We start from the raw sequence: 20385 nt of genomic DNA on the forward strand, positions 1-20385 counted from the left end.
TAGGCTTTTCAGGGAGGCCTCTCCTGACTATCCCTTGTCCTCAGGGAATAACCTCCACCCCGTGTGGAGGCTGTGCAGGAGCTGAGCGCTGGGCAACCGTGAAGAGAAGTCGTCTCCCGGAGTTGGACCTCCTCCACTTTGGGACCAGTGATGGCTTCGCAGGACCCCCAACGGGGTTCCAGGCCCCCCCTTCCTGCCCTTGCAAGTACATCTCACCACAAGTGGGCTGAGCATGTCGCCACGGGAAGCTCAGGGATAGGATGTCCGTGACTTATTTATTTGACTACACTGAAATGTATTGATCTGCCAGTAAAATATAAGTCCTGAGACACCAGGGGTATTTTCTCGGTCACTATTTTATCGTTAGCCCCTCGTAGGTGCTCATCGGTGGTACTCAGTAAATCTTGCATGGATGGATGGATGGATGGAGGAAGGAAACATGAGCCACAGTTTTTCACCTGTAGCCACACGGTGGAACCTGGTCACTGTGTGGACCATAAGGACTTGGACGGAAAGGAGGGCCTGACAGGAGGAAGAGAGCACCTGGCCAGCAGGAGGCGCTCTGCACACCATGTGGGGAATGTGAGTGGGGGGACCTGCTGCCAAAGGACCTTCCTAAAATGGGAGTATACTTCCATATCCTTAAAGGCATTCCAGCAGGAAACGAGCAGCTGGAGTGCGACAATGGGAATCAGAGGCGGGACTGGGGAAGTGCGCGTAATGCCTTAGACTCCGAATATTCCCTCAAAACATGCTAACCTGAGGAATATACGGTTTTCTTTTTTTTTTTTAAGGTTTATTTATTTTTGAGAGAGAGAGACAGACAGAGAGAGACAGAGCATGAGCAGGGGAGGGGCAGAGAGAGAAGGAGACAGAGAATCTAAAACAGGCTCCAGGCTCTGAGCTGTCAGCACAGAGCCTGACGTGGGGCTCCATCTCATGAGATCACAAGATCATGACCTGAGCCAAAGTCAGATGCTTAACCGACTGAGCTGCCCAGGTGTCCTGGAATAGAGATTTTACAATCAAGCTTCCAACAAACGGAATGAGACCCCCCAAGGTCAGTGGGCTTCACCCCATGCTGTTGCCCCTGCATGGAGTGCCTTTTCTATTTGTCCTAGTCTGAGGGACTCTTAGTTGGTGCATCTCAAAGCCAGCCCCTTGGTGGAAGCATCGATGCCTCCCACAGAGCTCATCTCTCCCGCCTCGGGGCGCCTTCGTTTATTTGTGCCTACAGCCAGCAGAGTGCACGTCACCTGCCAGGGTGCTGGCTTCTATTTTTTTTTTAATTTTTTTTTCAACATTTATTTATTTTTGGGACAGAGAGAGACAGAGCATGAACGGGGGAGGGGCAGAGAGAGAGGGAGACACAGAATCGGAAACAGGCTCCAGGCTCCGAGCCGTCAGCCCAGAGCCCGACGCGGGGCTCGAACTCACGGACCGCGAGATCGTGACCTGGCTGAAGTCGGACGCTTAACCGACTGCGCCACCCAGGCGCCCCGGGTGCTGGCTTCTATACCTGTTCTCCTACTCGATTACCAAGCCCTCCAGGGCAGAGTTCCTGCCACTTTCTCCAGCTTTGTCCCTCATCCAAGGGCCCTGCCCAGAGCCCTGCACGAAGCAGACAGTCGGTGCCTGCTGACTGACTCCGTGACAGAATGCCTGCCCAAACAGATGAACAAACAGGCCAGGGAAGAAGGAATCAAAGCCTCAGTAAGTCGGTTAATGGAAACTGTGTGGGACATGGATGGAGAAAGTACATGAGTGAAAGAATGAGTACCGGAAAGAACAAATACATGCATGAGTTCTCTAAAGCCATGAATCTCTGTCAGACTTTAGGGCAAATCCATAGCTTCTCCGTCACTTACCATCACCTGGGAATGGCGACAAAAGGCGGGAGGAGGGGACAGCACCTGGTGGCTGGCGGCAGATTCTACCACTTACCCTTTCTCCGTCTAAGAGCAGATGAGCTCGGAAGATCACGGCGTCATTGATGGGCACCTCTTCATTCCTGTATAAGATCTGAAAGATCCGGCTGTGCACGGCGTTCTCGTGGGCGCAGGCGGAGCGCAGGCTGTTGCCGTCTGCAAAACAAATCCCAGTAAGAGCCCGTGTGTTCCAGTGCCGTCCTACACCCGCAGGGTCCTCAGGGGTCAGTCCAGCCCAAAGAAAGTAATGGCCCCCAAACGCATTGCAATGTCCAAAGATTAAAATCACAGAAGGACTCCTGTCGAGTGAACTGGGCTGGCATCTCAGAAGAACCTTACTAATCCCTTACCAACCCTACGATCTTGTCGTGTAGTGCTCTGAGGCTGGAAATCAGTGGCTGCTAAATTCCTCACCTACTCACCTCTATGAAGCCTTCCGTAATCCTCCTCTCCTGAAATCAGGGAGGAAGAGAAGAACAGAGAAGATATGGACAGAAACCTCTTCCTCCTCCAAGAACTCCCCAGTGCCCCTAGAATCTCCCTCCTGAAAATGTTGTTCACATCATGTATGATATGGAGAACACTCTGTCTTGAGTTTTAGGTACGTGTGCTAATCCTCACTGTATTAGACATCAAGGTTTCAAAGGAACTCTGTGTCTTCCAAAGCATTCCAAAGAAACTCCAATTCCTAAGCACTGTCTGCAAATCAAACTCAAGTTCAGGAAGACTCACCTGTCTGATGATGACAGGAGACTTTACTGCACGCACCGGCCAGAGGTATGGAAAGCAAGTGGGTGAACTTCTCAGAACCACTTAACACATAAAGTGCACACCAGGGACAATATCAAAATATTCTCAAATAAGTAATGCTAATATTTACACAAAACAAAGCAATGATTACCTGTTCATAATAATGACCAACCACGTGGCACTTTACAGCTTCCAACAAGCTTTCACGTTTGCTACTCTTCCCTAATCCTTGTAGGAACTTGCTAGAGAAGATTTTACTACGGATGGAGAGACCGTGGCTCAAAGGAAAAGAGGCGGGCATCTTGGTGTCTGCCATGTGACGAGGTATTGCTTGGATTTATCCTCACACCCATCTGTTTAGCAACCAAGGAAAGAAGTCTCGGGTGAATGAATAAAATGCACCTGTCGCCTAGCCAAAGGCAGGTCCTCTATAAATCACTACAGAAAAAAATAAATAGCATGTTTGCAAAGAGAGCCCAGAAGATAAGAAGAAAAATCAGTGCAACCAGCAGAGAAAAACAGCTCAACTGCCTTGTGCATTGTCCTCAGATGGCCTGAAGAGTCCCCTGGAAACAGGGACAAAGGGTCACTGCCCGCCCCCACCAGGGCACAGTGACACACAAACCAAGACCTGTCTTGTAGCTTCAGAGGAAGGAACAAAAACACGTAAAATCCCAGGTCATTACCAAGACTGCTCAGATGTGCCTGCTCTAATTTGCACTTCGTCATGAAGGAAATAAAATTACTGGGCTAATGCAGCCCTATTTAGACCCGCTGGATTCAAATTGATGCGGCCTTTAAATAGAAGTGATCCTTGTGTGCAAATGCCTTTCTGTTTTTATTTGCTACACCAGCCCTTTCTCTATCACTGTCAAGGCCTAGTTGATCTATCAGCCAGCCCGACAGCACGGCAGAGGATGGATGGGGTAAAGACTCTGAAGGTCAGAGCAGCACTGAGGCGTCCAGTACCAGGAGGGACAGCCAGCAAAACAGTTCAATCACCCAGCCTTTTTGGGCAGGTGACATCACCCCTTGTAACAGCAGCTTTCCATGTGAAAAACAGGCATATCCACCCTGACCTGGGATCCATATAGACATAAAGAGCATAAAATAAATCAAGATCCTAAGACCAGGCACATACTGGGTGTGCAATACGCAGTAAGATGACACTTTGTGCTCAGAGAAAGGTCTCGGCGCTTTCTGTCGAAGACAATTCCACTGGTCGCATTTCTATGAGAAATTAAACTTCTCTGATTTTTGAGCAGACTGTCAATCTAGACCACAAGACTCCATGGTATCTAGAGATCACCAAATCCCAAACGGCCCCATTAAGCCCAGGATGAGGCATTTCTAACGCCTGATGGGACTTCCTGTGTCATCTTCTCGTTACTATCAAGTAGGACATCAACAGGTGTCTCCTTGCAAGGGAAGGCTCGCCGATCACGGACACCGTTTGGGATTGTGGGCATCACTGATACGGTGCTTGCCTCCTCCCCTCAGTAAGGACAACCCACACTTGGACACCTTACCCATCATCTTGGCTCCCTCCTCCTGCACTCTGAAGGAAATGCTACTTTCTTCTCCTCCACAAGGCCTCTTCCTAGAATTTCTAGGACTGGCTCTCCAGCTTATTTTATGCAGCCCCCATGGAACAGACATGTTCCAGCTCCCCCTCCTTCTACGCACCCAAAGATCCCAGGCACTGGCTGCCCAGAGATGAAGAAAATGTGTGTTCTCTCCACCCTCAAAGACCCTGGGATACTTTGGGAGGCTGCCCTTTCCTGGCTGGGGAGTAAAGAGCCACATCTCTCTTTAGAATGTTTTTACTTGTCGGGTGAGCAGATTCTACTCAAGTGACCCAGTGAGAAGGCGGAGATTAGCGTCTCCCCAGATATCTGTCTGCTGTTGTGCGTGGCAGGGTCGGTACCATGCATAAGGATCTGAAAGGACAGTCAGAACTTCAAGAGGAAACAAGGTAGATGCCTGGGTGGCTCAGAAGATTGAGCGTCCGTCTCTTGATCTCAGCTCAGGTCTTGATCTCAGGGTCGTGAGTTCAAGTCCCATGTCAGGCTCTCTGCACTGAGCGTGGAGTGTGCTTAAAAAAAAAAAAAAAAAAAGGAAATAAGGAAGTGGAAATAGGCAGAGGAACGAAGGTAGGAGGAGGAAGAAAAAGGAATGGAAAGGAAAAGGAGAGAAGAGCAGGGAAAAGGGAATAGCGCAGAGGCAGAGGAACTCCTTAATGGCGCCCACTGTTCAAGGGATGAGTTTCAAACAGCTCAATCTGGAGTTTCAGGCTAAAGGCTGAGTAAAAAGACTTTTTGGGGGGGTTTCCCCCCACAAAAATGAGTGATATCAACAATCTGCATTTCGGCAGTGTCTCCAAATGTCTATAGCTCGAATGATGACATTCCCTCTGCCGGGCGCCCGCGCCCGCCCCAGGGCCTCCGTGAGTGCAGATTACAGAGTGTAGGTGCTGTTCATCACATGTGTACCCGGTGCCCCAGAATCCAGGCCTGCAGCCCTCTGGTGGCACATTTACTTGTGCAAGGAACCCCACCCCAATTCCAAGAACATAGCCATGGTTCTGCCTGCACAGCAGAGCCGCCCAGAGAACCAAGTGTGTGCTAAATGGTCAAAACTCTGGGAGATTCTCTTCCAACCCGCCAGGCCTGAGGACAGCCAGGGGAGGCTTGGGCCGTTGGAAAATGAAGATGGTGAGAAGCTACCAGCGAATGTCTTCAAACCCAGGCCATATTCACACATGAGAATCCTCTAACAGTTGGAGTAAGAGCGACTCAAAGTCAAGACCTCAGCTTTCTTATCCCGTTCTAAAGAACAGGACATCCGCAGTAAGGCAGGCTTGCTTTCTAAACTTGCTCCACCATTTTCTCACCATTGGCCTTGGGCGGGCCATGAAATCGGAGTGCAAATAAGGCAAGAATCATGCCCTGCCTGATTTCCATAGCGAATCTAAGACTCAGACGAGATGAGAAATAAAGGGGTATGTTTAACTATAAAATTCCCCAAACCCAGCCAGACTCCCTAGTAAGATAAAGATGATAATGAGGATGATCTTTATGCCAGGTGATTTTCTGGCTATTTCCAGGAACAGGAAGGACAGAAGGTTACCTTGAAGCCAAACGTTATTATTTTTTTTTCTACCAGTTTCAAAGAATAGGCAGAAAAGAAAACCACCTTGAAGCAGGTGTTCACTGTTTCTCTAGAGAATGACCAGAGCAAAGTCCCATATCGTCTAAGTGTTTTATGGCTGGTAGGGCCGGGGAACACTCATTGCCAAGTTAGAGAGGTAGGACATGACCTTCTGTGACTCCATCAAAGCTGCTTCTTTTCTTGGAGACTCTGTCCCCAAATAAAACAATCCACATAGGGAGAGAAGAATCCCCTGGGAGCAAACAGCCAAGGTGTTGATGACTTTTTTTGAAGTATGGAAGTGGGGAGACCCACCGGATTAGGACAGACTTGCCCCAACCAGAGAGGTGTCAACTTCCTGTATGGATAAAGCATGGAATACTGTTTCCTGGAAATAAAAGTAGCTTGAGGAAAGCTGAAGCCCACTATGATGGCTCTGGATGTTCACAATGGCTCCAGGGTTCACGAGTAGAAGGTTGGTTTGGTTATATCATAAGCTGGAAAGTTCTGTGCATCCATCTAACCTGGCACAAAGGTTGTGCTTTGAATAGCAATGACTGAACATATAAATGTCACCTGAAAAGTAATACCTGAAGTCCTGAGGCAGGGCCCCCAAGTCCTATGCAGATGGCTGAACAAGCAAGCTCGTCGTTGAGGCTACGAGCTTCTTGGAGTTCTAAAGAACCACCTTCAACAGAACATCCGTGTGGCCATGAAAAGCCCTAGTAGCCTGAGAAGGATCAGACCCAGTTCTTTCCCAACATGGCTTTCAAAAAAGAAGCCCATTTTGGGGCGCCTAGGAGGCTCGGTCAGTTAAATGTCCGACTTCGGCTCAGGTCATGATCTCACAGCTCATGAGTTTGAGCCCCACAGCTGGGCTCTGTGTTGTCAGCTTGGAGCCTGGAGCCTGCTTTGGATTCTGGGTCTGCCTCTCTCTCTGCCCCTCCCCTGATTGCTGTCTGTCTCTCTCTCTCAAAAAATAAATAAACATTTAAAAAAATTTTCTTAAAAATGATCCCATTTCATTTTATAAGCCCAGGTCTTCTCAGCCCCTGTGAGATGAGGGAAGCAGGTTAGCATTTTGCTAACAGGGCACTTAGATAAAAAAAGCACTTTGGTGAGATATCTGCAGAGATGTGAATGGACTGGTACCTTCAATTTTTGAAGCACACCATATTGTCATTTGTATAGCTATTTGAAAAAACTAAAAACATTTTTTTGTTTTATTTTATTGTTTTTTAATATAATTTATTGTCAGGTTGGCTAACCACAGCGTATACAGTGTGCTCTTAGTTTGGGGGGTAGATTCCCATGATTCATCGCTTACCTACAACACCATGTTTATTTATTTGAGAGAGAAAGAGAGAGCAGGGGAGGGGCAAAGAGAGAAAGAGAGAGAATCCCAAGCAGGCTCCATGCTGTCAGCACAGAGCCCAAAGCAGGGCTCGATTTCATGAACCGTGACATCATGACCTGAGCTGAATCCAGAGTCGGATGCTTAACCGACTGCACCATCCATCTAAACTCCCCTAACAGACATTTTTCTTGCTTTCTACCTAAAATATGATGTCCCTGGAATATTGAAAATAATGTGCTTTAATGAACAAGGATATGAGTTTATGCCTTATCCATAATCCCAAGTGAATATGTTTCTGTGGGTTTTTTTCTTTACTATAAAACATATTCATTTATTCATTAACTCCTTGTTAATCACCTGCTACATGTCAGGTCCTGTGCAAGACACTGGAATTTGGAACTGAATGATCAGAGCTCCCCGTGGGGTGTATCTGTCCCACACAGCTGTCCGTGGATAGGGAATGGGTAATCCCTGAGCTGCTCATCTCCACAGACACCTCCTTGTCTGAATGAGTTTCTCATCTCTCCAGACACATCGAATCATTTGCATCATCTTATATGGCCCACCTAACCAGTTTGGGTTGAGGTGGCAAGCCCTGGGTTGCAGTCTAGACGTCATTATGTATTAACCGCATGACTTGCAAATGTCTCTTCTCTGTAAGGTGTACTACATGCAAAACTGTTCACCCACTGCAAATCGCTCTACAGAAGCTAGCCTGGGATTGGTCTGAGTTCTAGGTACTTCAGATCCCTTGTCTCACTTGACCTTGGGTATGAGAATCTTCACTGTATCCTCATGAAGAAGCTCAGGACCACAGAGGTTAAGTTACGTCCTCAGCATCAAAGGTAGTACATCGGGGATGCCACATCTTGTACTTTTTTGCACCCATTCATCCCTAAGCTTGTTTCCTCACATATGTGTTATGGAACCCAACAACCACACAGGCGGTATGTTAGACATAATGCCAGTCACTGGTGATACCACAACAACGACAAGGAGGAGTCTTCAGTATTTAGTCCAACGTTTCCCAACTTTGTTCTCTCCTCGCTGGACTCACACTACTCCATCACTTGCGTCTTACAGAATAACAGCCGAAGTCCTGGAATGATGTAACCGTGGGCTATGCATACTGTGGTCACTCGGGTCCACATGGACTCAACCCATGACTCCATCATTAGTGAGTGCAGGGTGAAGGAGGCGACACTCCCAAGTTTCCGAATCCCAGCGGTCCCGGCACTCAGCCTACTCCGCACGAAGACTCAAGTTACACAGAGATACCGTGGCCTCACAGAAATTCCTGCTTACAGAAACTAATCCAAAGCATGCAGAAAAACCATCACTGAACCTACTGAAAGGGAACATGGCTGCAGGTGCAATTTAGCAGCGAGCCCTGTCCCGTCTACACCGAGCGGGCATAATTACTTAATTATCACCACTGCAACCCACCTGTCAGAGGGGGCCCAGCCAGGCCAGCACTGGATACCTATTCTGTCAGCCCATAACGTGCACTGCTATCTCATCTCAAATGTGAAAGGCCAGCACGTCGCCTCTAACAGACTCCAGTGACCCAACAGCTCACCCACCCGCCTCCTTTAGATGGGACCTAACCACCCGGCCAACTCAGGTGTTTCCATCTGCATTTCAACTGCAGAGTGCAGTACATGGCCTCCTGCTTCTGCAAGGAGAAGACACAGATTTGAGTGAAAAGCCACGGATTTGCCCTGGGTTCTCCACTTGTACACTGTGTTCCTGTGAACAAGGAACTTACCCCAGTCTGAGCCTCAGTTTCCTCCCCTGTGAAATGGGGATGGGAGAGAGCATTCCTGTTCGAGGGTTGCCAGGGTGGAGCAAGACAACCTGTGACAGCACCTGCTATAGGGACTAACCTGTAACAGGTGCTCAGAGAAACAGCCATGCGTGTACTGCCACATGGACAGGAGTGTGTAGCTGATGTGACTATTAAAAAGTACTCACAATAGGGGCTCTGGGCTGACTCAGTCAGTTAAGCATCTGACTCTTGGTTTCAGCTCAGGTCATGATCTCACAGTTCATGAGTTCGAGCCCTGCACTGAGCTTCAATCTCTCTCTCTCTCTCTCTCTCTCTCTCTCTCTCTCTCTCTCACACACACACACACACACACACACACACTAAATAAATAAACTTAAAAAAAATTACTCACAGCAGAATTCTACTGGCTACTAGAAAACTCTCAGGGAAAATGCAAGGGGAACCTCAGCTGCCCTCCAGCTCTGGGGAGCTGTCAAGAGCTGTCTTGACCAGGGCAGGGGCACTGCCTGCAAGGACAGAGAAGCACGCAGAATCTCCTTGCTTTCCAGCTGGGAGATGTGGGGTGAGATTTAACTCCCTCCACCTCAATTCTGAGCAAAAGTGACAATAACAATATGACTCCAGGGGGCAGCGAGATGGCTCCTTATGCCTGGCCACCTTGCTTCTGCCTCGATCCCATGGGGTGTCTCCTCCTGCACCTCCCACCTCTCTGCACTGTAGACTTCCGTCAGGGTGTTCGGCCCACGTCTTTTCTCTCCTATGAGCTCTTCTCTCCTCCCACGGTCTCCGCAGGGGACCCTAGCCACTTCCAGCACTTTATACACCACTTAGAAGCTAAGAGCTGTCAAATGTGTGACAAGAGTCCCATCTCTCCCACGTGGGTGCGCGCGATCCCTCAGCCCTGAGACATTATTCCTTTGATGTTGGATACGCACCATAAACTCACACATCCAAGACAGAACCTCTGATTTGTTTCCCAAATGTGTTTCTCCTGCCGTCTCTTACCCATAGTCGTACCATGCCTCCTGGCCATCTCTGATTCCTCTTCCCCCTCACCCCCTGATCAATCATCTGCGAATCCTGCAAATTCACATCCAAAATGTGGTTCTGATTAATCAAATCCTTTCCGTGTCCTTTCAGGATTTTCTCTCAATGTTGAAACATGCTTTTATTATTTCCACTCTTGCGTCTATTCATATGAAATATAAACCGGACGTCATCACCCCTGATGGCACTTAGAATAAAATCTAAATTCTCTACGATGTTATCGCTGGGCCTAAATCATCAGTGTGGACGCTGCAGTAAGGTGAGGGCTTAGCACAGAGCCGGTGTTCTGGGCGGTTGTCCGGGCCGGACAAATATTTATAGAATGTCTGGCTGCCCAAAGCTCCAAGTGACCTAATCCCTGAGAATTTGGCAGCGGTGTTTAATAAACATTTGAGGAAGTGAGCTGGATCTCAGCTCGAGAGCTAGCTCATGAGGCTGGCTCTGTCTCCTGCTACGTCCTCACGATGGGCCAGCACCCACACCGATCTACGCTCCCCAGCAAACAGCAGGCACTAAATGCGCCTAAAGGGGCACACTATGGGGTTTTCTGGGGTGTAAGGCTTTGTTTCCTAATCCCAAAACCTATAGTGCTGGTAAGTCATTAGGAGACAAAACGGGAGGCGAAGAGCCCTGTTTATGTGGTTCAGACTTTCCAGGGCCATCTGCCTCAGCCATATGCTTCATATGCAAGGAGAACCAAGAAAAGCAGTGATTGCAGCTAATCAAATATTTGTGGGAGCAGCAGCGGCCACGCCCAGGGCCAGTCACAGTCCCCAATACGTTCCGAGGAACACAGAGCCACTCTCCGGCCCACGGTGACCGTGGCCTGACTGGGAAACCACAGGATGCGGGGGACAGTCGTGACTTGCTCCTACAATGGCAGGGAGTGCCCACAGTCAGCGCCCAGTAGGTGAGAACAGGTGGTCACTGTCTTTTCCTTCCACAGAAACAGAACGTCCCTCTGGAGGGAGGGCTAGCCCCACTGCCCGGGGCTGTGCCGGGACTGACCAGTCCAGAAAGACCAGCAGCCTCAGCCCTCTTCTCGCTCCAAGGGCTACATCCAACCCTTCCCCTCCCCAAGCCAGGAAGTTCTTTTCAATCACAGGACATTCTCACCTGGACCCTGCCCTCCTATGCCTCACCTTTCCCCTATTGGACTCCTCCGTCCTGTTCCTTAGGGCATACACCTGGGCCATACCTATACTTGGGAAAGGGGACAGAATATCCCAAACTGGTTAGTGCAGGCACCCGCCAGTCAGAATAATGCCAGGCAGAGTGATGAGCAGGGTCCTGCAGGCCATGTGCTGTGCCAGGCATAACTCCTTGATTTAAGGATCACAGGGAATATGAGCATCTGGGGGAGGGGCCAGACCAACTAGCCAATGCAGGGGGGGCACTCAGAAAGTTTAGGGCAATGGCTACTATGACAACTGCACACACCAGAGGCACTGGCCGAACGCTGCCCCCGGTTCCAATGAACTAGGCATGTTCACGGCACACACAGGTCAGCCCAGCCTTCCTTGCTGAGACCTGCCCTTGTGGCCAGGGTTCATGTGCTCAGCTCCAAATCTTTCACCCCACGCCCCTCCCTCTAAACCCCAGGGTGGCCTGGATGGCCTCAGCTGGTCCTCTGGGACACGGAGGCTCCTGCACACCCTCCTCCCCTCCAACAGCTCCTTCTCCTGCTGCTGTACGTCCGTGCCAAATGCCACAGAAGGATCGTCCGTCTGCACATGAACTTGGGAATTATTCCAGGGCCAATGCTCCCCTCTCCAACTCAAACCTCCTCCATCTCTCGATGTCCCCAGGCTCTCCCTTAGAGTCCTGTGCAACCGGATTCCGATGGGTCACCCTGACTCAGACCTGGCCCTGGCTGAGCCTGGAAACTGACCTTCAACTCCACCCACAGCAAACGCAGGACAGAAGGGGTTGTACCCTGACCCAGCTCTGGGATACTCCCTCCTCTGCACTTCTGCACCTGGCCCCTAGCTCCAGCCCACAGCTGGGCCAGTCTCAGGTGCAGCTGGAGTTAGAACAGCCACCTGCTTATTTGACACAGACACTTCAGGAACTAGAGCTTGAGGTCCTGGTGCAGGAGCTGATTCCTCCCCATCTCACTGGCCTATTTCTAAGGCTCTCACTGTGAGCAAGCTTTCTCTGACTGCTGCAGCCTAGAGTGAATGTCCTCACCTGGGAACCCCACGCATTTACTCCTCAACACCACTTAGCACACAGAAGATGCTACCCTTCTATCCACTTCCCCCAATACACATACACACACACACACACACACACACACACACACACACACACACACACCCCACGCACCAGAAATATTCAGAATCCAGGGCCCGTGTAGGACTTAGACTCAAGATAACCCTTGTTCTTAATAAGGGACCACTCTCATTGTGTTTCTTTGAATAAATGCTACAATTTGCTCAGTAGCATCACCTGTTGAATCTTGCACTTCTGACCCATCAGAGGTGATCAATACAGTACCTTTGGTCAATTATATAGATATGTCAAGAAGCTGCAAGGAACATTCCAGAGCTTCTTTAGGCCACTGGGACATGGTGGGGTGTGGGCACTGAAAGGCTTGGGTGAGGGTCTACATTTTTCCTTAGTACAAGGCCATGATGCCCTTTTAATCAATTTGCTTTCCACAAAATGGAAGTATGATCTCTAATTACAGAGTTGTCATGAGCATCAAGCCAGGAGATGGAAGAAATGGGTGTCTACGGTTCACGATAAATGAACACTATTGTTCAAGGTTCTGATCGCTTTCTTAATTATTCTTTTCGGTCAGGAGGTATTACCTTCTAGGAACCTCCACCATGCCAAATACAAGTTCTTTCCAATTAGCCCCGTTTGTTTACTGATAATTCTCAGAGGGTCTAGCAGAGCACCTGCACCAAGGGGGCAATCTGTATGCACTCTTTGAATAGTCTTTTTCCTCTGACATTTTTCCCCACTAAGCTTTCTGCTTCTCATCCATCAAGATTCTGCTTGTGTTGCCCCTTCATCGGGAGTTTGTCCCTCAGTGCCCCAGCAAGGATAATCACCCCTCCTCTGTCCCCAGAACATTTTGCACCTGCTTGCCAAGAACACCTGTTGTGTAGCAGTATAGTTCACTGCGTCTGTCACCAGACCAAAGGTGGCTCTAAGCTTGCAGGGTACATCATTCACCACTGTGCTCTTGGCTTCTAGCAAGGTGCTTGGCATAAAATCCACACAATTAGTACTTTTTGATGAATCGATAGACTCATCTTCACCCCAGAATCCTGCCTCTGTCTCGATGACCTTTCAAACATCACCTCTTTATGGAGATGTTCCCGGTCAGTGTAGCTGCAAACAGCACAGGCTCTTAAATCTGACCTGTATGCAAGTTCAGACTCTCCATTCACCTGTAAGTTAGTTAACCCTTCTGAGCCTAATGTTCTTCACGTGCAAACTAATCGTGAGACCCTCTTCTTCTACAGGGTCATTGTGGTGATAAGACAATGACTGGCATCGTCATTGTTACCAAAAATGCCACATCTCTTCCACTATAAGTGTCCTTATACTTTTGTTGTGCCGCGTGGTCCACTTTCCAGTCGTTCGTCTTGGCATCACCTTCCACCAACCCGCATACTCCCAGCTTCTCTATCCTTACAAGGTATGTGAAGGCATAGACGATAAGCCAGTCATTTGGGTCTTCCCGGTGACCGAGGTGAGTACTTGAATAAACTAAATGCTCAGCAGGAGTCCAGCAAAAATAAGGGTAGGGTTACCCCGAAACGAAGGCCGAGTCGTCACTAGGAAAGACAGCTTTTCATTTTTCATCCCTGAGCCACCGTCGTAATTCTGAGAATCCACACATCCGACATGGGGACTGGCAGCACAAAGAAAATCACACACATCTATAAACCCATTTCACAGATAGGAACTGGGAGGCTTTGGGAGATGGAGAATCCAGCCCAAGAGTAGAATAAACAGCAGAATCCAGAACCCAGCCTCTTCTCCCAGGACCCTGCCTCCTGGCCCTCCCTGGCCCTGCCTGGATGCTCGCCGGGGCCCAGAAGGACTCTTCCCAAGGATCTCTCAAAGCCTTTGTGTCTCAGCAAACTCTATAACCAGCTTCTCAAAGTCACAGCAGCACCTGCCTGGGTGTCAGCCAACGCTTTGCCAGTTGGCTTCGAAATCAATGCATGCCTAGGCCTACGTCCTCGGAATCAATTACTGCAGCTTTAGATTCAATTACCAGATGGCCCGTTAAGTCATGCTCATTTGTCTTCACAGCTCCACCCTGGCGCAGAGGCAATCCTGCAAAGCTTGCTGTTTAATGCACCACAGCCACCATCCGTCAGCCAGGGTAAGCCGTCGGGGTCAGGGGACGGGGGCGGCTGGACGCCCAGGGGGGCCAGCCCCACCCAACGCGGGGCTACCATACACACCGCTCCACACTCCCCGGGGCCACCCAACGTCTTGGCTCTGCCGGTCTACACGTCTGGGTGAGTTTCTTGGGACTCAGTCGTGCTGCGGTTCACCTCGGCAGCCATAGCATGTAGCATGGGGCTGGAGGAAAAGTAAACGTTTAATGGCCGTTTCGATTATTTTCTCTTCTTCATGTTACATATTCAGCTTCTCCTCAACTAGCTCCTTCCACATGGATGCTAAATGCAGTCAACTTTCCCTCGTCAGAAATAAAGGGCATACAAAACTCAGAACTCGAAGCCCCTCCAGCCGCTACCCTGACTCTCTCCTTGCCATAGCAATGAACTTCCCCAGAGAATACCTACTGACAGCCCCTATTTCTTCTTTGCCCCACGCACTCTTCAAACCCCCCCCTCCCCCCAAAAAAGCCCCACCTGGTTTCTTTCTGGTCCCTTGTCACCACCAAGGGAGCACCCTACGCACTGCTCAGATTTTAAGGACAGTTTTCGCCCACATCATGCTCGATTCTCAGCAGGGGCCCACAATGTCGGTCAATTCCTCCTCCTGGAAAGATGTTCTTCCCTCAGCCTCTGAGAAATAAGGCTCCACTCGTTTTTTTCTTGACTCTGGTAGCGTTTCTCTGACTCCCTTTGGGAGTCACCTCTCTGAAAGTCACGGTCCCTCCACACCCCGGTGGTGCCTCCTGCTTCCCTTCCAGTGGTTTATTTTACTCTACAGCACTTATTTCCTTGCAACCAGGATGTAAGCCCCATGCCAGCAATAAATCTGCCTGTTTGTGGATTCCGAGTCTGCTACATAAAATGGAATGTAGCACATGGCCACGCAACAGAACTTACGTCCCTAACCCAGACTCGTCCTCTCAGTTCAGGACCTGTCCGTCCAGTCGATTACTGAAATCTTCCGCTTGGATTTTCGAAGGTACCGCACATTTGTAACCTGCTGAAAAGTAACTTTTCCATATCACCACTAGGAAAGAAAAGAAAAAGAAAAAAAAAAAAGCTAAAAAGCTAGTTTCTCTTCAAAGGTTCCTTACTTTGGTAAGTGGTTCTATGATCCGGCCTTGCATAGAGGCCAGGAAAAGGAGAGCCACCTTCGACGTAACCTCCGTCACCTCCCAAATGTAAGCCCCCGGCCGACGCTCCGGCTTTGCTCCATCTCAGCCACCAACGGACTCGCCCACTTGCTACCCCTGCCCTCACCTGGACCACGAGGGGGTTCATTCAGTGCCACCTGCCCCTCATGCACAATGACCCCCCCACCATATCTCCAGAGAAGAATGTTTCCAACGTGCAAATAGGACAAAGCTGTTCCCCTGATCAGAATGCTTCTAAAGCTTTCCACACCTCTTAGGATGAAGGAAAATACTCCAATGGAGTCCTCGAAGCCCATTTGGCCTTCCCACCCGTCCATCCTCTCCTCACCCTTGGCTCCCGTGCCCCACTTCTCTGCAGCCACACTGGCCGGCAGTTGCCTCCTCGTCAGCATATCACCTGCACCCATTCTGTTCCCTCCACCCACTTGGCGCCTCCCTTCTCTGAGGACCCAGCTGACCCCCGCTCACTCGCCAGCCCTCAGTTCAGGCGTCTCTTTCCCCAGAGGTGTTCTCTGATCTCCCTCGTAGGGTCAAATGTGTGATTACGGGCTCTCATTACACACTGTACCTCTCTGAGCATCGTGACATTAGCTAGAGTGCAAATGACCACCTCCTGTACTAGACTAAGTGCTCCGTGCACACTAGGTTCTTTCTGCTCAAACAGACTTAAAACCTGGAGAGGAGGTTCGGTAGCTGCTTGGTAGTTATTTGTTGAAGGTGGAATTAAAATATGCGTACTATTAGTTTTGTAAAAAGTATAAAGCTATTAACTCAGTGACCTTTTTAATTTAATAAAGTCATTTCCTTATCATCTGACCATTACAAAAAAAGATCATAAAAATAGAAGTCAAGTTATCTGCCTGAGGAAATAAAATTAACGACCAAGCCACAGCAATAACTCCGAAACACCCAACTCCTTGACTCTGCTCATTTATAAACTCTGAGATTCCGTTTCCTCCTTTGAAAATAGGAACAGAACTACTCCAATGATTGTTCTGAGGATTTATAAAATAATATTTACAAAATGCCAAGCACAGTGCCTGGTATATTCAGTTGCACAATCAACAGAGATTTATTAAGTGTCGTTGGTGCCCGTCCATAAAAATATGCGTCGGCCAGCAACACATATTTCAGCAAGCCGAGATGAAGTACATTTACTTCAAGGAAAATAAACAAGAACATTCATTGTCAGGAGTCATGACTTTTATTGTGCTTTAAACTTTAACAATATCGACCTGAACTGCTCTAAAGCAAAGCAATCAATACTGGAGAATGTGTGCCCAGGTGAAGCTCTGAAACAGAGGGAGGTGAGAAGGAAAGGGTTCTTTCAATGAGGTCTTGGAATGATGGGGAAAGTATTGTTGTTCATGCTCGCCCCTCCATCCACCATCCATCCATGACTCATCCCACCATCCTCCATCCATCCACAGACCCATCCCTCCATCCACCATCCATCCATGACTCAGCATGAAGCCCCAAGTAAGGAGGACATAACCCCGGCACTTGAGCCATGGCAGCAAGGAAGGGAGAGGGTCTGTCCTCCTGGGACTTACCTGAAAGGGAAAAACCAAAAACATTCAAGTAATCCTTCAGTTATAATGTCCTAATGCTGCAAAAATACAGACTAAGGGAAACATGACACACTTAATTTGGAGTGGGAGAGCTCAGGGTCTAAAGGTGAAAACAACCATTTTTCTTTTTTTTTTTTTAATTTTTTTTTTCAACGTTTATTTATTTTTGGGACAGAGAGAGACAGAGCATGAACGGGGGAGGGGCAGAGAGAGAGGGAGACACAGAATCGGAAACAGGCTCCAGGCTCCGAGCCATCAGCCCAGAGCCCGACGCGGGGCTCGAACTCACGGACCGTGAGATCGTGACCTGGCTGAAGTCGGACGCTTAACTGACTGCGCCACCCAGGCGCCCCTACAACCATTTTTCTTAACAGCAACACAGAATTCTTTCAAGAAAACTCTTCATATAATTGACATTATTGATCTTTGATTATAACAATTAATTATCACACGTAAAACAAATTCCCTCATTTTTATCATGAATTGTTTAAAATGATTGATTTTTTTAAAGTCTCATTTAGGGGCGCCTGGGTGGCGCAGTCGGTTAAGCGTCCGACTTCAGCCAGGTCACGATCTCACGGTCCGTGAGTTCGAGCCCCACGTCAGGCTCTGGGCTGATGGCTCGGAGCCTGGAGCCTGTTTCCGATTCTGTGTCTCCCTCTCTCTCTGCCCCTCCCCCGTTCATGCTCTGTCTCTCTCTGTCCCAAAAATAAATAAAAACGTCGGGAAAAAAAAATTAAAAAAAAAAAAAAGTCTCATTTATTTAAGTAATCTCTATGCCTCATGTGGGGCTCAAAGTCATGACCTTGAGATCAAGAGTTGCATGTTTTTCCAACTGAGCCAGCCAGGTGCCCCTGTTTAAAATGATTCATAGGCACCTGGGTGGCTCAGTCTGTTAGGCATACAACTTCGGCCCAGGTCATAATCTCACAGTTCATGAGTTCAAGCCCCACATCGGGCTCTGTGCGGAAAGCTTGGAGCCTGGAGCCTGCTTTGGATCCTGTGTCTCCCTCTCTCTCTCTGCCTCTCCCTTGCTCGCTCTCTGTCTCTGTCTCTCAAAAATAAATAAATGTTAAAAAAAATTAAAAGAAATTTAAATGATTAAAATCTATGTCATGGGTTTTCTTTCTTTCTTTTCTTCTTAGATTTGGAAAATTTTTTGTGTCTTTTTTATTTAAACTCCAGTTAGTTAAAATACAAAAACAACCGTTCTTATGGGTTATTAAAATTGAAGTTTGACAGAGGCCACAACCAACCCTGTGTACAAATGTGAGAGGCCAGACCCAAAAGCAGAGCCCAGGAGGCAGCGGTTGGGAACCATGGCTCCAGACCCTCCTCCCTTAGGTCAGGGAGAGGGAAGAAAGGATTTGGGAGAGAGCATGTATGCAGATGTTTGGAGAGAGCCGTGGCTGTGAAGTCCGCCTCTATTTTTACCTCCTCCAATGGAGGAGAGAAAAGAGGTATCATCTCCCTTCCTCCAAGCATGGAGGGCCTACTCAAGGAGCCTGATACAGATCCCCACAGTCTGGGGACCAGAGGGCCAGTTCACGTGTCATGCCTCAGAAGGTGAAGGTCAGCGGGATAGAGGCTGAGGTATTAGGATAAGCTTAGACATCTGGAATTTGTTGAGAGAAAGGAGGCATTATTTATGCACCAGAGCTGGGGCACATGGACTGGGGAGCTGGCCCGGTGCTGTTTCAAGGCTCACCCAAGGGGACCACCTGGCAGGACAAGAAGACCCCAGCAGGGAATGTCTGTGGCTAAAACAAGCCCAGGGAGAGGACCTGTGGGGAAGGTGGAATCAGCAGGAGGGACTGGAAGGGGCTTGCTGGGGCCTGGGGGCGTACCACGGTAGCCAAGTGGAGCCATGGCCCAAAGGCAAAGCGATAAGGAGACCAAACAGACCCAAGGACAGATCCTGACCCACCCTCTACCTCCCTGAGCCTCAGCTTCTCCTCCTGTAAATGCGAGTGTTAGTTACAAGCTCAGACTGTTGGGAAGAAGAAATCATAACCGTGTGAACAGGCAAAGAGGCAGACTCTTTGATACTTCAGACTTCAAAGGTTGAACGTTCTTCATGACAAAAATTACCTGCAAAGTTAAAGGGCAAGCCACCAGTCAGAAGAGGTTTTCCACCGGATAGATCAAAGACTGGCCCGGGGGAAGACGGGTTTGGCAGGAGGCAGGAAGCTAAACTGTATCACAAAGGAGCAAATTACCCAGAGAAAAAAACCCAAAAGTTGTACAGGGGAAATTCACGAAAGGAGAAATAAAAATAGCTAATGCACACATAAAACCGTGGGTCCTCCTCAGGAAAATGCAAACTAACCCAAGCCACTAGATTTTACCCCTCTAGATTTGTGTGGAGAACTAGTCTTTGCACAAGCTGCCGATGGCAGTTTAAACGGGCCCTGTGAAAGGCATTTTGGGCAGTCGCTGTTTTAAAACATTAAATCTGCGCACCCGATGACGGATTTAGCAGTGCAGCTTCTTGTCACCGCCCCTGAGAAGCTCCCCACACAGCATGCACAGAAATGCTCACTACTCATCACCATTTGCAGAAATCCCCCAAACGTGTTTAACAACCGCCCTTCCAAACAGACCAGGTTTGTCCCGTTTGCAGATTTCTTGTTGCAACCAGTCCCACCCATGGCCCATTTCAAACTGCCAAGGAGAAGTCTCTAAATCCAGGGAGAGATGAGCAAAGCCAGCTCTCATGAGCCAGTGTCAGCTGACTGTGGCTGCTATGGCCCCCAATACTATACTTGAAGAGATTTTGAAAAAGCAAGAAAACCCAACATCGCCATATTACCTCGTGGCGCGCAGAATGTGGAAAGAAATGCAAAGAATATATACCAACAAGTTAATAATGGATTGTCTGGGAAGGGGTGGGGTCGTGCCTTTAGATAGTAGTCAAAGGTATCTTTAGCCTTTTTTTTTTACGATGTGCTAAAGGAGACTTCAGTCCCAGATCACTTATGCAACAAAATTAATACTGCGAACATTGAAGTAACGTAGTTGTATTCTTTGTGCAGCAAATTAATGGAATTGCCAGTGGATGCTGATTCCTCTGCTAAGCTCCCTCCTACCATTGCTGTGCACACCGGGGTGGGGGGACAAATCAAGTCTGTTCATGCAAGCATGAAATAAATTGTTACTGAGTGTCTACTTCATTCTCAGTTCTCCAGTAAAATACGGTGAGCAAGATGTACATCGAATTCCCCCACCTGGGGGAGCTTATTAATCGTCTAATGGAGAAACAGATG

General features: G+C 48.7%; 1 protein-coding gene across 4 annotated transcripts in view; it reads right to left on the minus strand.

Moving 5' to 3' along the window:
- The window catches only part of FAM135B (family with sequence similarity 135 member B), a 289972-nt gene that overhangs the window by 96566 nt on the left and 173021 nt on the right, over nt 1–20385 (minus strand). For all 4 annotated transcript variants that reach the window (XM_040494489.1, XM_040494488.1, XM_040494486.1 and 1 more), the window contains exon 4: nt 1945–2084. In XM_040494489.1, the coding sequence (XP_040350423.1) occupies nt 1945–2084 (140 nt within the window). The remainder of the gene's footprint in view (nt 1–1944; nt 2085–20385) is intronic.

This window comes from Herpailurus yagouaroundi, unplaced genomic scaffold, assembly GCF_014898765.1.
Source record: "Herpailurus yagouaroundi ecotype Mexico unplaced genomic scaffold, PumYag 186, whole genome shotgun sequence".
NCBI lineage: Eukaryota > Metazoa > Chordata > Mammalia > Carnivora > Felidae > Herpailurus > Herpailurus yagouaroundi.